The 15,079-nt window shown below is 46.4% G+C and overlaps 1 protein-coding gene across 1 annotated transcript in view; it reads left to right on the top strand.

Moving 5' to 3' along the window:
- Positions 1-14,851, top strand: part of VAPB (VAMP associated protein B and C) — a 41,388-nt gene extending 26,537 nt beyond the window's left edge. Inside the window, exons 3-6 of the mRNA XM_030213563.1 lie at positions 863-966; positions 4,162-4,242; positions 5,757-5,933; positions 13,584-14,851. Of these exons, the coding sequence (XP_030069423.1) occupies positions 863-966; positions 4,162-4,242; positions 5,757-5,933; positions 13,584-13,742 (521 nt within the window). The 3' untranslated portion in view covers positions 13,743-14,851. The remainder of the gene's footprint in view (positions 1-862; positions 967-4,161; positions 4,243-5,756; positions 5,934-13,583) is intronic.
- Positions 14,852-15,079: the final 228 nt, after the last annotated feature.

The following is a 15,079-nucleotide window of genomic DNA, read 5'->3' as shown; positions in this document are numbered from 1 at the left end:
CAGCTCTGGCACAGACCCTATAAGTCTGCCCAGCACTATCCCCGCCTCCCAACTACCAGTCCCGCCTCCCACCACCAGCTCTGGCAGAGACCGTATAAGTCTGCCCAGCACTATCCCTGCCTCCCACCACCGGCTCTGGCACAGACTGTATGTCTGCCCAGCACTATCCCCGCCGCCCAACCACCAGCCCTAGCACAGACAGTATAAGTCTGCCTAGTACTAGCCCCACCTCCCAACCACCAGCTCTGCCACCCTCTTTCACTTAACTCCTCAAAAGATTTTATGGCCCCTCGCTCTGTCACCACATGATATAGGTAGTGGATCCCACTAGAGGCCCATCTATGAAAGGTGGTGGACGATCCCCCTGCTGGGAATGCTAAATTACCCTGGATGGGCTTAGTTGAAATTAAATCATAGGATACTGCAGGTTTTGGTTAGTAGGTACTTGCCTATGTATGAAATCCTGCATATAATCGTATGGTTGACTTTTATGGGAGTAGTCCGCTACTTTCTATAGCAGATTCTTTATTATGGACTAATTCTCATGAAAGATTTTCATTTGTTCAAATCCAAGCCCTAGAATGCTAAAATACATGGTTAATAAAACAAGTTCCTTAAGCTGCCAAGCATTTATTTTACGGGTCACTTGCATAATTTTGCATTAACTTTGTGTAAACAAAATGGAAACCCAAAATCCTTTTTTTTTTTTTTTTTTTTTTTTTTTTTTCCCTTTTTAAATATCGGGCATTTTACCCATAGCATTTGTTTCCTTAATTTGAATGACAACTGAACCAAAGTAGCTGCTGATCCTATCCTCCAGGCAAAATGATGCTTTCTGATATATTTATTTTCTTTCTATTAGTGATGCTGCAGCCCTTTGACTATGACCCGAATGAGAAGAGCAAACACAAGTTCATGGTTCAGTCCATTTTTGCCCCACCTGATACTTCAGATATGGAAGCAGTAGTAAGTATCAAAATATTGCTAAGAAATAACAGATTGTATTTACATGCATCATGTGGATATGATTTATACATGTAATTTATGCAAATCTTGTAGAATAAAAATGATTTACAGTTGTTAAAAATAAGGGAGTAGATGGATTCAAGTGATTATGGTTAATAAAAGAAAAAAGGAGCCTGCTACAATCAGATTCACTGCATGAGAGAGACAAGGGAAAGGGAGAAGTCAGGCATAGGATATGTCAAAGGCATGTCTCAATGATCAAAGCATCAGCAAGCTGTAGAAGTAGGTTGTATTAACTCCAAGGGAATGTCTGCTCAAAGTAGTAGGTTTCTAAAGAAGTTAAACTTCTTAAATGGTGTGTCTGATCCTTATCTTATGTATGATGGCAAGCTGTTCCAGGGGAAAGAGACCAGTACATTGAAAATAGTTTATTGTGCAGCTATGACAATTTGTAGATGAGAAGGGGTTTAGTGAGAGTTTAGCATAACATAGTAACATACTCTATGATGGCAGATAAAGACCTGTACGGTCCATCCAGTCTGCCCAACAAGATAAACTCATACATGGTACGCAATACTTTATACATGTACCCGTTTGATTTGTCCTTGCCATTTTTAGGGCACAGAACGTGGAAGTCTGACCAGCACTGTTCTTGTACTAAAATTTCTGAAGTTTAACGTCAAAGCCCCCTAAAATTTACATACCAGCCCATCCATATTTATTCAGTCACGATCAGAGTACACACAGTAGAAGTCTGCCCAGCACTGTTTTTGCTTCCCAGTTACCGGTTTTGCCACCCAATCTCCGCTAAGATTCTGTAGATCCACTCCTTCAAAATAGGATTCCTTTGTGTTTGTTCCACATATGTTTGAATTCCATTACCGTTTTCATCTACACCACCTCCCGCAGAGGTCAGCAATTCTTTCCTCGTAAGGTTTGCAACGCAAATCCCATACCATTTTCGTAGCTTTTCTTTGCAGCACTTTGTCTTTTTACATCTTTAGCAAGATACGGACTCCAAAACTGAACACAATACTCCCAAGTGGGGCCTCACCAGCGACTTGTAGAGGGGCATCAACAACACCTTCTACTGGTTATGCCCCTCTACACAGCCTAGCATCCTTCTGGCCACGGTCGTCGCCTTGTCGCATTGTTTCTTCACCTTCAGATCTTCCGACACCAACACGCACCCCAAGGTCTCTCTCCTGAGTCAAGCTTACTAATCTCTCCCCTCCTATCCGGTATCTCTCTTTTGAGTTCCGCACCCCAAGTGCATCACTCTACACGGGACTCGGTTTTAGAGCCACTTTCAAAAGTGGTGGATAGGGTTCTTCGACCCTTTGTTAGTCAGGCTGAATCTTATGTTCATGATTCATCAGACTTTATTCAACTGTTAGATCATGTCAGTATAAATGTTGATAGTAATGAGGAATTTTTTATGGTGGGCTTGGACGTTGTGGCTTTATACACAAATTTACCCCAGGATAAGGTTATTCAGGTGGCCAACTACTATTTGGAATAAACTTCTATTTGTAAAGCAAAAAGTGTGGTACTCCTCCAATTACTCACCTGGGTCATTTGTAACAACTATTTTGTATTTCAAGATAAGTTTTATGTACAGAAGCGGGGGGTTGCGATGGGGGCTACTGCCGCGCCTTCTCTCACATGTCTTTACATGACTTTTTTTGAGATAACTCATGTATATACCTCTTCCCAGTACAGTAATGTGCTGTTGTGGAAGAGATATATAGATGATATCATTATGTTTTGGCAGGGATCAAGAAGTGAACTAGGTAGATTTATTGATACCCTCAATTCTGTTGATCTGCATATCAAGTTTACCTCTCGGATAGCACAGCATGAAATTGAGTTTCTTGATATAAAGATCATCTGAGCTGAGTCTGGTGATTTATCAACTTCTATCTACAGGAACACCTTGTTACATTATATGAGTTACCATCACAGAGCATTACGACAGGGTGTTCCTGTCGGGCAATTTTTGAGACTTAGGAGGTTGTGTACATCTCTCCATGACTTTAAAATTCAGGCACTTGATATGATGGAAAGATTCAGACAGCGGGGATATCCTATGTGAATCCTTAAAAAAGTGTATAAAAGAGCGTGCTATGAGCATAGACCTTGGTTATTTTCTCCAAGGCAGGCATCTATGGTCAATCAGTTAGCATGTGTGCTCCCTTTCTCCCACTATGCTCCTCAAATCAGATGACTAATACATAAATATTGGCACATGTCTGTACATCCAGTGTTCAGTGAACGCCCTAAAATAGCATACCGCCATAAGCCTAACCTGGGTGAGTTGTTGAAGCGACCTTCTTTAAACAGTTTTGATGGCCGTCATTCGCCCTGTGATCGATGTGTTTACTGTAAGTTCTCTATGGATACTACATGGGTGCCCATCCCTGGCTCTGGCAAGCCTTTCTATTTAAAAGCTAAGACGATCTGTAACAGCGAAAGGGTGGTATATTGTATTATATGTCCATGTAGGCTTTATTATATTGGACATACGAAAAGGAAATTTGAACCATGCAGGGGACACTAGAACAGTGCTTCTCAACCCAGTCCCTGGGCCTTCCCAGCCAGTCAGGTTTTCAGGATATCCACAGTGCATATATATCTATAAGACAGCATGGTATGCAATTTCTTGAATATTCATTGTGATTATCCAAAAGTCCTGACTGGCTGTGTGCCACTTGAGGACTAACCACTGCCCTAGAGTCCTGCTGTTCAGATTCTGCAGAGGAGGAGGACATTTCCAGCATGCAGTTGTTCTCCTCTTTCCTTTAAACTGAAAGTGTTGGGGGGGGGGGGGAGAGATGGTAAGCTGGGGCACGTCACAGGAGGGGAGGGTTTGTGTACCCCGGGGAGGGGGGGAAGATATGGTCAGTTGCCACTTGCTGATTGGATCCTGTGTAGAACTCTGTGCAAATTCCTACAATGCATAGAATTCGCCCTGCCTCCAGTGTAAATACGTGATTTTGCAGTAGTTTAGTTCTAGGTATGTGTCATCCACAACATGTTTGCAATTGAGACCACAGCATACATGGTCTATTCTATAAAGTGTATCAAACATTCTTCATTGCCACCTACAATGACAGTAAACCTAATCCTCTATAGGAAATGAACATGGCAGAGTATCTGCTTGCAAGGCTGATTACAGTGTGTTAAATATTTCAGTGGAAAGAAGCAAAGCCAGAGGAACTTATGGATTCTAAACTAAGATGCGTGTTTGAGCTACCGACAGAAAATGATAAACCTGTAAGTAGAGCATTTGTTTTGTTCTCTCCTAAGTTAGATAATTGAGGTAGTTTGTACAGTACTAGTGCTTTTTAGTACTAGTCAATATGAACCAGCATCACAACCTGTCCTTGTTATCCTGTTGGTACCTTGATATTTTTACTTTTTTATTTTAATCGCTTTACTTTTGGATAACAATTTTTACATGGTGCTAGTTTTCAGAATCTAGTACGTGCACAAGAGCAGTTGTGCAAATAACGCTAGTTCTTGTTCTCCACTGGTGTGGTTAAGTTAGAGCATCAAATATTCACATACTTAGAAACCTTGATAGATTTTCTGAGCTAGAGCTAAAGTTAAAGGTCCATTGGTGAATGAATTCAAGTACAGAATGACCAATTTAAATTTGTTTCTTATAGGTGTAGCGGTAACTCTTGAGCCCACTGGGAGATGGTTACTACCACATTTCAATGATTCTTGTATTCCCTCTCCATATCTTACTGTGCAATTTTCATGTAATCATTTTTGAAATTTGAGCTTATTTACAGAATTCCTGAATGTTGGTGGAGGCTGTAGGGCCTTTCACTTTTAATTGAAAATGCAGCTCATGTGGGCAATGCATAGGTGGTCAATATTTTATGGATCAGTATGTTTTCACCCTCAATCATTGGCATGTAGTGAAAAATGATTGATTGGCTGGTTCTTTAGATACCAAATGCTGAACAAGCAATGGAACTGCACTACCATTGTGCTCTCTAGAGATGAATTTCCTAACAAAGGTTTGCAACATTTTCAGAAAAGCTTTTCTGCTCTATATATTACACTTGTTCTTCAATTAAATGGAGGATGCAAGCAATGACACTAAACAGATACGAGGATAAAATGATGGCATCTCTTCAAATGATATTGTCTAGTATACATAGTAAAGAGTAGCGAGTAGAGTTAGGCTGTACATTGTTGCAGTGTATGGAACAGCCTGTTATTCAGTAGCAATGCAGTTGCAGGATCACATGGAGAACCTAGATTCAATTCCTGGGTCAGGTGTTCCATTTCCCATGCAAGGCAGTGTTTATAGCCCCTGGAGAGGAGAGTCCTAGTCATTGCACAATGGCAACACCTAGTGGTCGGATTTATGGACAGTAATTGCAGGCCCTGGTGTGTGACCCCCCCCCCCCCCCCCCTCCCCCTGCTAAGTACTTTGGTTAATAACTCTGAGGGTTTATCTGGATAATGGTCTGACATTATTTTACACAAATGGCTGGGCTGAATGAATTGAGAAGGAATGTAAAATAAGGAAAAATTCCTGGATTGTTGTAAATGAATCTTATGTGCCGTAGCACAGGTGAAAAAAAAATTCCAATAGAGCTAAAGCCCAGAGGAGGAAGAGACGTGCAGGGCCAAAAATAAAACAGTAATATATGAAAACGGAGAAGCTTGCACGCCTCTTTATTCATAGGCGGATGTTCTGCAACAACTTAATGCTTTTTAAAAACGTGAGATTTCTGTTTCCAGCTCATTCTGTATTTTATTTTGAACAGCATGATGTAGAAATTAATAAAATTATATCTACGAGTGCAACAAAGACAGAATCTTCCACAATGTCCAAATCATTAAGTTCTAATTTGGATGACTCTGAAGTTAAGAGAGTGATGGAGGAATATAAGAGGCTCCAAGTCGAAATTCAGAGGTTACGAGAGGAAAATAAACAATTTAAGGTAATGTTGCGTTTTTGTTTTTTTTTTTTTTTTTGATAAGCAACAGGACTGTCTGCTTGAAAGCTGTTACTAAGTGCTTGTTAATTTTGAGTGCAGCATCATTCTTGCCCAAAGCATTTAAGGCATGAGTGGAATAGCCTCGTATTACCTTGTAGCTTTAAACTATTTGTTCTCCGAGGACAAGCAGGCTGCTTGTTCTCACTGATGGGTGACGTACATGGCAGCCCCTCCAATCGGAAACTTCACTAGCAAAGGCCTTTGCTAGCTCTCGCGCGCCCATGCGCACCGCGCATGTGCAGCTGTCTTCCCGCCCGAACCGGCTCGTGTTCGTCAGTCTTCTTTTGTCCGCGCTCGGGATGGTCGTGTTTTGCCGCCGTTTCGTGCCCCTCAAGTTGACCCTCGTGCGTCTTCACGATTTCGCAAAAAAAAAAAAGAGAGAGACCTTTCGGTCTTGTCCCTTCCCGTGTGTCCAGTTTTCCCCCAGCGTAAGTTTCCTTTCGCTTTCGGGATCGGCCTTTTTTTGGCCTCGGTACGGGTTTTCTCTCCCTTATTTTTGGTGCCTTTCGTCATCATCGCGAAGTTTGATTTCGCCGGCGTGATTTTTCCGCCCATGTCATCGAAGTCTCCCAGCGGCTTCAAAAAGTGCACCCAGTGCGCCCGGGTAATCTCGCTCACTGATAGGCACGCTTCATGTCTTCAGTGTCTGGGGGCTGGGCACCGCCCGCAGGCCTGTAGTCTTTGTGCTCTTTTACAAAAGAGGACTCACGTAGCGAGATTGGCCCAGTGGAACGTGTTGTTCTCGGGCTCTTCGTTGACAACAGCACGGGACGTATCGAGTGCATCGACGTCGACAGCATCAAAGTCTTCGGCATCGAGGCTTCGACCCTTTGCATCGTCGGTACCGAGACATCGGAAAGCTGCGTCGGTGGTACCGGGACCTCCGCTGTTGCTGATGTCGTCGGACGGTGGTGCTTCGACTGGAGTGCAGATGAGGGCTGTCCATTCCCCTGCTGGTGGCAGTGAGCCTTCGGGTGGGTCTCCTCCCGCCCTGAGGGCTCCTGCGGTACAGCCCCCCCCCCCCCCCCCCCCCCCCCCCCCCCCGAGACCGACCTTCTTCGGCCTCGGCCCCGAGGAAGAGACAGTTGGATTCTACGTCCTCCTCGTCGGTACCGGGAAGCTCCGGTGACATGCTTCGTTTGAAGAAATCAAAGAAGCATCGACACTGGTCTCCTTCCCGCCTCGGTACCGAGAGCTCTGGGTCGCTGAGGGAGTCGGCACCGGGAGGACCGCTCACCCTCTGTTCAGGAGGTGTCGATGCGCTCCCCCTTGGACAGCCCGGAACCGCCTCCACGCCCGGAACAGACTCTGACCTCGACGCCTGCATCGGCTTCCCAGTCTTTCTCCACAGCCGCTCTGCACAAGTGTCTCCGGGCCGTTCTTCCAGAGATTCTGGGAGAACTGTTGCGCCCTTCTCCGGTACCGGGGGTGATTGCGCCACCGGTACCGTCGAGCGAGACGCCGGCTGGCCCTTTGCCCAGGGTGAGGTCTCCGACATCGGCTGCGGCCGCCTCCCAGGAAGACTCCCCGACAACGTCGGTGGAGGGAGCTTCGCCGGTGCTGGCGAGGGAGTCTACCTCTCGGCGCTCTCACCGTGGCCGTGTTTCCACGGAGTCGAGTCGGGCACGGCTTCAGACACAGGTTCATGACCTTGTGTCTGACACCGATGGTGAGGCCTCGTGGGAGGAGAGGAGGAGGACATCAGATATTTCTCGGACGAGTAGTCTGATGGCCTTCCTTCTGATCCCACTCCCTCCCCTGAAAGGCAGCTTTCTCCTCCCCAGAGTCTGTCTTTCGCAGCCTTTGTCCGGGAGATGTCTACGGCCATCACCTTCCCGGTGGTTGTGGAGGATGAGCCCAGGGCTGAAATGTTTGAGCTCTTGGACTATCCTTCTCCACCTAAGGAAGCGTCCACAGTACCCATGCATCATGTCCTAAAAAAGACATTGCTGGCGAACTGGACCAAGCCTCTAACTAATCCCCACATTCCCAAGAAGATCGAGTCCCAGTACCGGATCCATGGGGACCCAGAGCTGATGCGCACTCAGTTGCCTCACGACTCTGGTGTGGTGGTTCTGGCCCTAAAGGCTAAGAGTTATAGGGAGCATGCTTTGGCGCCCCCGGGCAAGGACTCTAGAACCTTAGACTCCTTTGGGAGGAAGGCCTACCATTCTTCTATGCTCGTGGCCAAGATTCAGTCCAACCAGCTCTACACGAGCATCCACATGCGGAACAATGTGCGGCAGTTGGCGGGCTTGGTGGACAAGCTCCCTTCTGAGCAAGCCAAGCCGTTTCAGGAGATGGTCAGGCAGCTGAAGGCGTGCAGAAAATTCCTGGCCAGAGGGGTATATAATACCTATGATGTTGCGTCCAGGGCCGCTGCTCAAGGTGTGGTGATGCGCAGACTCTCATGGCTGCGTGCCTCCGACCTGGAGAATAGAATCCAGCAGCGGATTGCAGACTCCCCTTGCCGAGCGGACAACATTTTTGGAGAGAGAGTCGAACAGGTGGTAGAACAGCTCCACCAGCGAGATAACGCTTTCGACAAATTCTCCCGCCGGCAGCCTTCAGCATCTACCTCTTCAGGTAGACGTTTTTATGGGGGAAGGAGGACTGTTCCCTACTCTTCTGGTAAGCGTAGGTACAATCCTCCCTCTCGACAGCCTGCGGCCCAGGCTAAGCCCAGCGCGCTCGCTCTCATTAGCAGCGTGCGCCTCAGCAAGGCCCCACAGCTCCCCAGCAAAAGCAGGGGGCGAGCTTTTGACTGGCTCCAGCAGAGCATAGCCGAGGTCAAAGTGTCCGTGCCGGACGATCTGCCGGTCGGGGGGAGGTTGAAAGTTTTTCACCAAAGGTGGCCTCTCATAACCTCCGACCAGTGGGTTCTTCAAATAGTCCGGCAAGGATACACCCTCAATTTGGCCGCCATGCCTCCAAATTGTCCACCGGGAGCTCAGTCCTTCAGCTTCCAGCACAAGCAGGTACTTGCAGAGGAACTCTCCGCCCTTCTCAGCGCCAATGCGGTCCAGCCCGTGCCACCGGGGCAAGAAGGGCTGGGATTCTATTCCAGGTATTTTCTTGTGGAAAAGAAAACAGGGGGGATGCGTCCCATCCTAGACCTAAGGGCCCTGAACAAATATCTGGTCAAGGAAAAGTTCAGGATGCTTTCCCTGGGCACCCTTCTTCCCATGATTCAGCAAAACGATTGGCTATGCTCTCTGGACTTAAAGGATGCTTATACACACATCCCGATACTGCCAGCTCACAGACAGTATCTTCGATTTCGTCTGGGATCACGTCACTTCCAGTACTGTGTGCTACCCTTTGGGCTCGCCTCTGCGCCCAGAATGTTCACGAAGTGCCTAGCTGTAGTAGCAGCGGCGCTTCGCAGGCTCGGAGTGCACGTGTTCCCTTATCGCGACGATTGGCTGGTGAAGAACACTTCCGAGGCAGGAGCTCTACAGTCCATGCAGATGACTATTCGACTCCTGGAGCTACTAGGGTTTGTGATAAATTATCCAAAGTCCCATTTTCTCCCAGTACAGAGACTCTAATTCATAGGAGCTCTGCTGGATTCTCGGACGGCTCGTGCCTATCTCCCGGAGACAAGGGCCAACAATCTGCTGTCCCTCGTCTCCCGGGTACGAGCGTCCCAGCAGATCACAGCTCGGCAGATGTTGAGATTGCTGGGCCACATGGCCTCCACAGTCCATGTGACTCCCATGGCTCGTCTTCACATGCGATCTGCTCAATGGACCCTAGCTTCCCAGTGGTTTCAGGCTGCTGGGGGTCTAGAGGACGTGATCCACCTGTCCACGAGTTTTCTCATATCCCTTTGCTGGTGGACGATTTGGGCCAATTTGACTCTGGGACACCCCTTCCAAATTCCTCAGCCACAAAAGGTGCTGACTACGGATGCGTCTCTCCTGGGGTGAGGAGCTCATGTCGATGGACTACACACCCTAGGAAGCTGGTCCCTCCAGGAACGCGATCTACAGATCAATCTCCTGGAGTTACGAGCGGTCTGGAACGCTCTGAAGGCTTTCAGAGATCGGCTGTCCCACCAAATTATCCAAATTCAGACAGACAACCAGGTTGCCATGTATTACATCAACAAGCAGGGGGGCACCGGATCGCGCCCCCTGTGTCAGGAAGCCGTCAGCATGTGGCTCTGGGCTCGCCATTACGGCATGTGGCTGCAAGCCACATATCTGGCAGGCGTAAACAACAGTCTGGCCGACAGGTTGAGCAAGATTATGCAACCTCACGAGTGGTCGCTCAATTCCGGAGTAGTGCGCCAGATCTTCCAAGTGTGGGGCACCCCCTTGGTAGATCTCTTCGCATCTTGAGCCAACCACAAGGTCCCTCAGTTCTGTTCCAGACTTCAGGCCCACGGTCGACTGGCATCGGATGCCTTCCTCCTGGATTGGGGGGAAGGTCTACTGTATGCTTATCCTCCCATACCTCTGGTGGGGAAGACTTTGTTGAAACTCAAACAAGACCGGGGCACCATGATTCTGATTGCTCCCTTTTGGCCGCGTCAGATCTGGTTCCCTCTTCTTCTGGAGTTGTCCTCCGAAGAACCGTGGAGATTGGAGTGTTTTCCGACCCTCATCACACATGACGAAGGGGCGCTTCTGCATCCCAACCTCCAGTCTCTGGCTCTCACGGCCTGGATGTTGAGAGCGTCGACTTTGCCTCTTTGGGTCTGTCAGAGGGTGTCTCCCGTGTCTTGCTTGCTTCCAGAAAAGATTCCACTAAGAGGAGTTACTTCTTTTTATGGAGGAGGTTTGCCGTCTGGTGTGACAGCAAGGCCTTAGATCCTCGCTCTTGTCCTACACAGACCCTGCTTGAATACCTTCTGCACTTGTCTGAGTCTGGTCTCAAGACCAACTCTGTAAGGGTTCACCTTAGCGCAATCAGTGCATACCATTACCGTGTGGAAGGTAAGCCGATCTCAGGACAGCCTTCAGTTGTTCGCTTCATGAGAGGTTTGCTTTTGTCAAAGCCCCCCGTCAAACCTCCTACAGTGTCATGGGATCTCAGTGTCGTTCTCACCCAGCTGATGAAACCTCCTTTTGAGCCACTGAACTCCTGCCATCTGAAGTACTTGACCTGGAAGGTCATTTTCTTGGTGGCAGTTACTTCAGCTCGTAGAGTCAGTGAGCTTCAGGCCATGGTATGCCCAGGCCCCTTACACCAGATTTCATCATAACAGAGTAGTCCTCCGCACTCACCCTGTCGGAGTTCCATCTGAACCAGTCAATTGTCTTGCCAACATTTTTTCCCCGTCCTCATTCCTGCCCTGCTGAATGTCAGCTGCACACATTGGACTGCAAAAGAGCATTGGCCTTCTATCTGGAGCGGACACAGCCCAACAGACAGTCCGCCCAATTGTTTGTTTCTTTTGATCCCAACAGGAGGGGAGTGGCTGTGGGGAAACGCACCATATCCAATTGGCTAGCAGATTGCTTTTCCTTCACTTACGCCCAGGCTGGGCTGGCTCTTGATGGTCATGTCACGGCTCACAATGTCAGAGCCATGGCTGCGTCAGTGGCCCACTTGAAGTCAGCCACTATTGAAGAGATCTGCAAAGCTGCGACGTGGTTATCTGTCCACACATTCACATCTCATTACTGCCTGCAGCAGGATACCCGACGCGACAGTCGGTTCGGGCAGTCAGTGCTTCAGAATCTGTTCGGGGTTTAGAATCCAACTCCACCCCCCTAGGCCCATGTTTTATTCTGTTCCAGGCTACACTCTCTGTTAGTTGGATAAGTTTTTAGGTCAATGTCAGTTATGTTCTCGCCGTTGCAAGGCCCAATTGACCATGTTTGTTGTTTTGAGTGAGCCTGGGGGCTAGGGATACCCCATCAGTGAGAACAAGCAGCCTGCTTGTCCTCGGAGAAAGCGAATGCTACATACCTGTAGAAGGTATTCTCCGAGGACAGCAGGCTGATTGTTCTCACAAACCCGCCCGCCTCCCCTTTGGAGTTGTGTCTTCCCTTGTCTTTGTCTTGCTACATACGGGACTGATGAACACGAGCCGGTTCGGGCGGGAAGACGGCCGCGCATGCGCGGTGCGCATGGGCGCGCAAGAGCTAGCAAAGGCCTTTGCTAGTGAAGTTTCCAATTGGAGGGGCTGCCGTGGACATCACCCATCAGTGAGAACAATCAGCCTGCTGTCCTCGGAGAATACCTTCTACAGGTATGTAGCATTCGCTTACTGAACTGTCGATGTCCTAAGTACTCTCTACAATGAGTGTATCTGCTCTGTGTTGTGGCGCTTTACTTTGCTATTGTAGGTAGTCTTAAGAGGGAGAATTGAAACATTTGCATTACATAACGATATTTTTAAAACAAAACTTCCACAGTGCAAATTTAGGACCCTGTTTATTAAGCAGCGCTAAGGGTGCACTAGTGTGTTTAGCGTGTGCTAGTGTTTTTAGCATGCACTAAACACACTAGTGCACCCTTAGCGCTGCTCAGTAAACAGGGTCTTTAGTTTTGATATTTGTTTGATTTGCAAAGATTCTGTCTTCCCCTTTGCATGTACAGCAGAATATAACTAGCTAGCTTCCCAAATCTGGTTTGAGGAAAGCAAGCAAGCTAATGTTCCCCCTCCCCCACCCACTGTATAAGAGGTGACAGTGGGAATAATACACAACATTCTTATCTCTGAGCCTTGTTCAAGGGTGGCAACAGAGGAGAGAATATAGTACTTAGAAATCAGCAAATAACCATTTAGCCTATCCAGTCTGCCTATTTGGCCCCTGTTAACACTAATCTATCTAAGGATGTCTTTAGGTATGAAAGCTTACCATTAGTTGTGTGTTACTACCACCTACTGCACTCAAGATACCTCCTGCTGTCTTGGTCATCTCACTCTTTGACTGTACAGTTCTAGATAGATCAGCATATTAAAATTCTGTACTAGTCAATACCCAGGCCCTCAGTTTCTTTTTATGTATCTCTTGTCAACCTTTTAATAGTTAGCTGCTGTATGTTTTCCTTTCAATTGGACTTGGAATGAGAGAATAAAGGCAACTCAGCTTCCTTTAGGAGGCATCCTGTTTACCTAGAGGATAAATTGAGTTCATCAACTTAAACTGTTGAACCATGGCTTGTTTTTTGAAATGGTGGCAAAGGTAAATAGTATCGAAGGAGACCAATCCAAGTAGGAAATCAAGTGATACACCATTATGGCACAAACCATTAAACATCTCGTGTATCAAACCCAGCACAGCTGTATTTTGGCAACACCAGCATCTGGAGCTGAGACCAGAGAATTCTGAATCGCAATTCTGTGGTTTCCTAACCATGTGATCTTGTCACCCCCTGATGCAGGTGTTGCTGAAACATGCCAGCATCTGGTTTGATACATGATTTGTGCCATACTGGTGTATCACTTAATTTCCTGCTTTGACTTGTCTCCTCTGATTCTGTTCACCTTTGGTGTTACCTGCCTCTTTTGCGAGCCTTCTTGACATGCTGTTAATATAATGCTCCCTGCAATTAAAGGCCTTGTACTGTTGTTAGAGTTCTGGTGCTCTGTAATTTGCATTTTTTAAAAGGTTGTATTCCTCCTGCTTGTAGGAGGAAGATGGGCTGCGGATGAGGAAGACCCCTCAGACAAGTAACCTTATGTCTGCATCAGCAGCCACTGTCAAAGAGGAAGGGCTCAACACCCGACTACTTGCTCTGGTGGTTTTGTTCTTCATCATTGGTGTAATTATAGGAAAAGTCGCCTTGTAGGGGGCAGCATGCTGAGGATTCTAAACCAGATTGATGGATCTGCCATATCATGAGATTTAAAAAAAAAAAAAAAAAAAAAATAGCAATGTAAAAAAAAATATAATGTATGACATCTCACGGTTCTTGCCTTTAAATTTATCCCTGCACAAATACAGTATAACATAACATAATCTTAAAAAGAAAAATGTTCAGTGGTCAATCGAAGAGAATGTTTTTGATTAAAGAAGGAAAATCATGATTAATACTTTAACGGCATAATGTAAATGTCATTTTAAACATTTTTAGACCTTGGTACATGTGGCTGGGTTATCTCTTTTTAGACAAAAATTGTCATTATGAAAAGACATTATTCCCTCTGCTGCTGGAGCTGGCCCTTCTCAGTGTGGTGAACCAGACTGGGACGGGGAGGGGCTGATAACAGCATCTGTAAAATTTATATGAAGCCACCATGCTGCTTATAAAAATTTAAGTCTGTCAGTGTCTTTCAATTCTGTGTACGTGTTACCAGCTCCCTGGAACCTGAGTGAAAGATTGCAGTGCTGGAAAGAACCCTCTGTGATGTGTAGCCTACAAATCATTGCTGTTAGGGGAGGGTGTGTATGCATGACTTGTGCCCTTCCAAGGGCAAAGATGAGCATTCAGCTATCTTTTTTGAGGGACCCAAGCTACACTGCCATTGGTTGGTCAAACTGAAACTAAACTTATCTGGAGATGTTTAATGCATATTTAACTTATTTAGTGTGTCATCTCATGTTGCCTTCTCATTATCAGCCAATGACTAATACTGTGGCATAACAAGCGAGCTGGTGGATGGAATTAAAACATTGCTGCTAGACTAGAACATTGTAGGAGTTTTGTCTCCTGGATGTCTTGGGCACTGTCTGTCAAAGCTCTAAATTGGAATATTGGGTAACAGCAGCCAGAAAATGTGGTTTTTTTTTTTTTTTGTTTGTTTTTGTTTTGGGAGGGGATTTGTATGTAAATAAAAATAGCAGTCTATCTGGGGAAAACTGAATAGTGGTATAAACTAGTCCTATGCCGTAAAGACCAATCCTGTTTGACTATATAGCATCTTAAAAAAAAAAATCAAATAAAGCCTCAAACTTCAATACTTTGGTTACATTGTCATATTCTGTGCCTATTCTGTGCCTAGTGTTTAAAGAGAAATTTTGTTAGTGGAATTTAATTCAGCCTAATTTCCAAAGGAATAGATGCATTTGCTTTGCTGTCTTTGTTCAATGGAAATCAGTTTAGGAAAGTGTCACTGTAATGCAAAATTAAATTAAAAAAAGAAAGAGGGGGGCCAACTCTGTGTACAAAGCATTACTGACCACACA

The sequence above is a fragment of the Microcaecilia unicolor genome, chromosome 8 (genome assembly GCF_901765095.1).
Source record: "Microcaecilia unicolor chromosome 8, aMicUni1.1, whole genome shotgun sequence".
NCBI classification, from domain to species: domain Eukaryota; kingdom Metazoa; phylum Chordata; class Amphibia; order Gymnophiona; family Siphonopidae; genus Microcaecilia; species Microcaecilia unicolor.
This window is presented reverse-complemented; position numbering and strand designations above follow the sequence as displayed.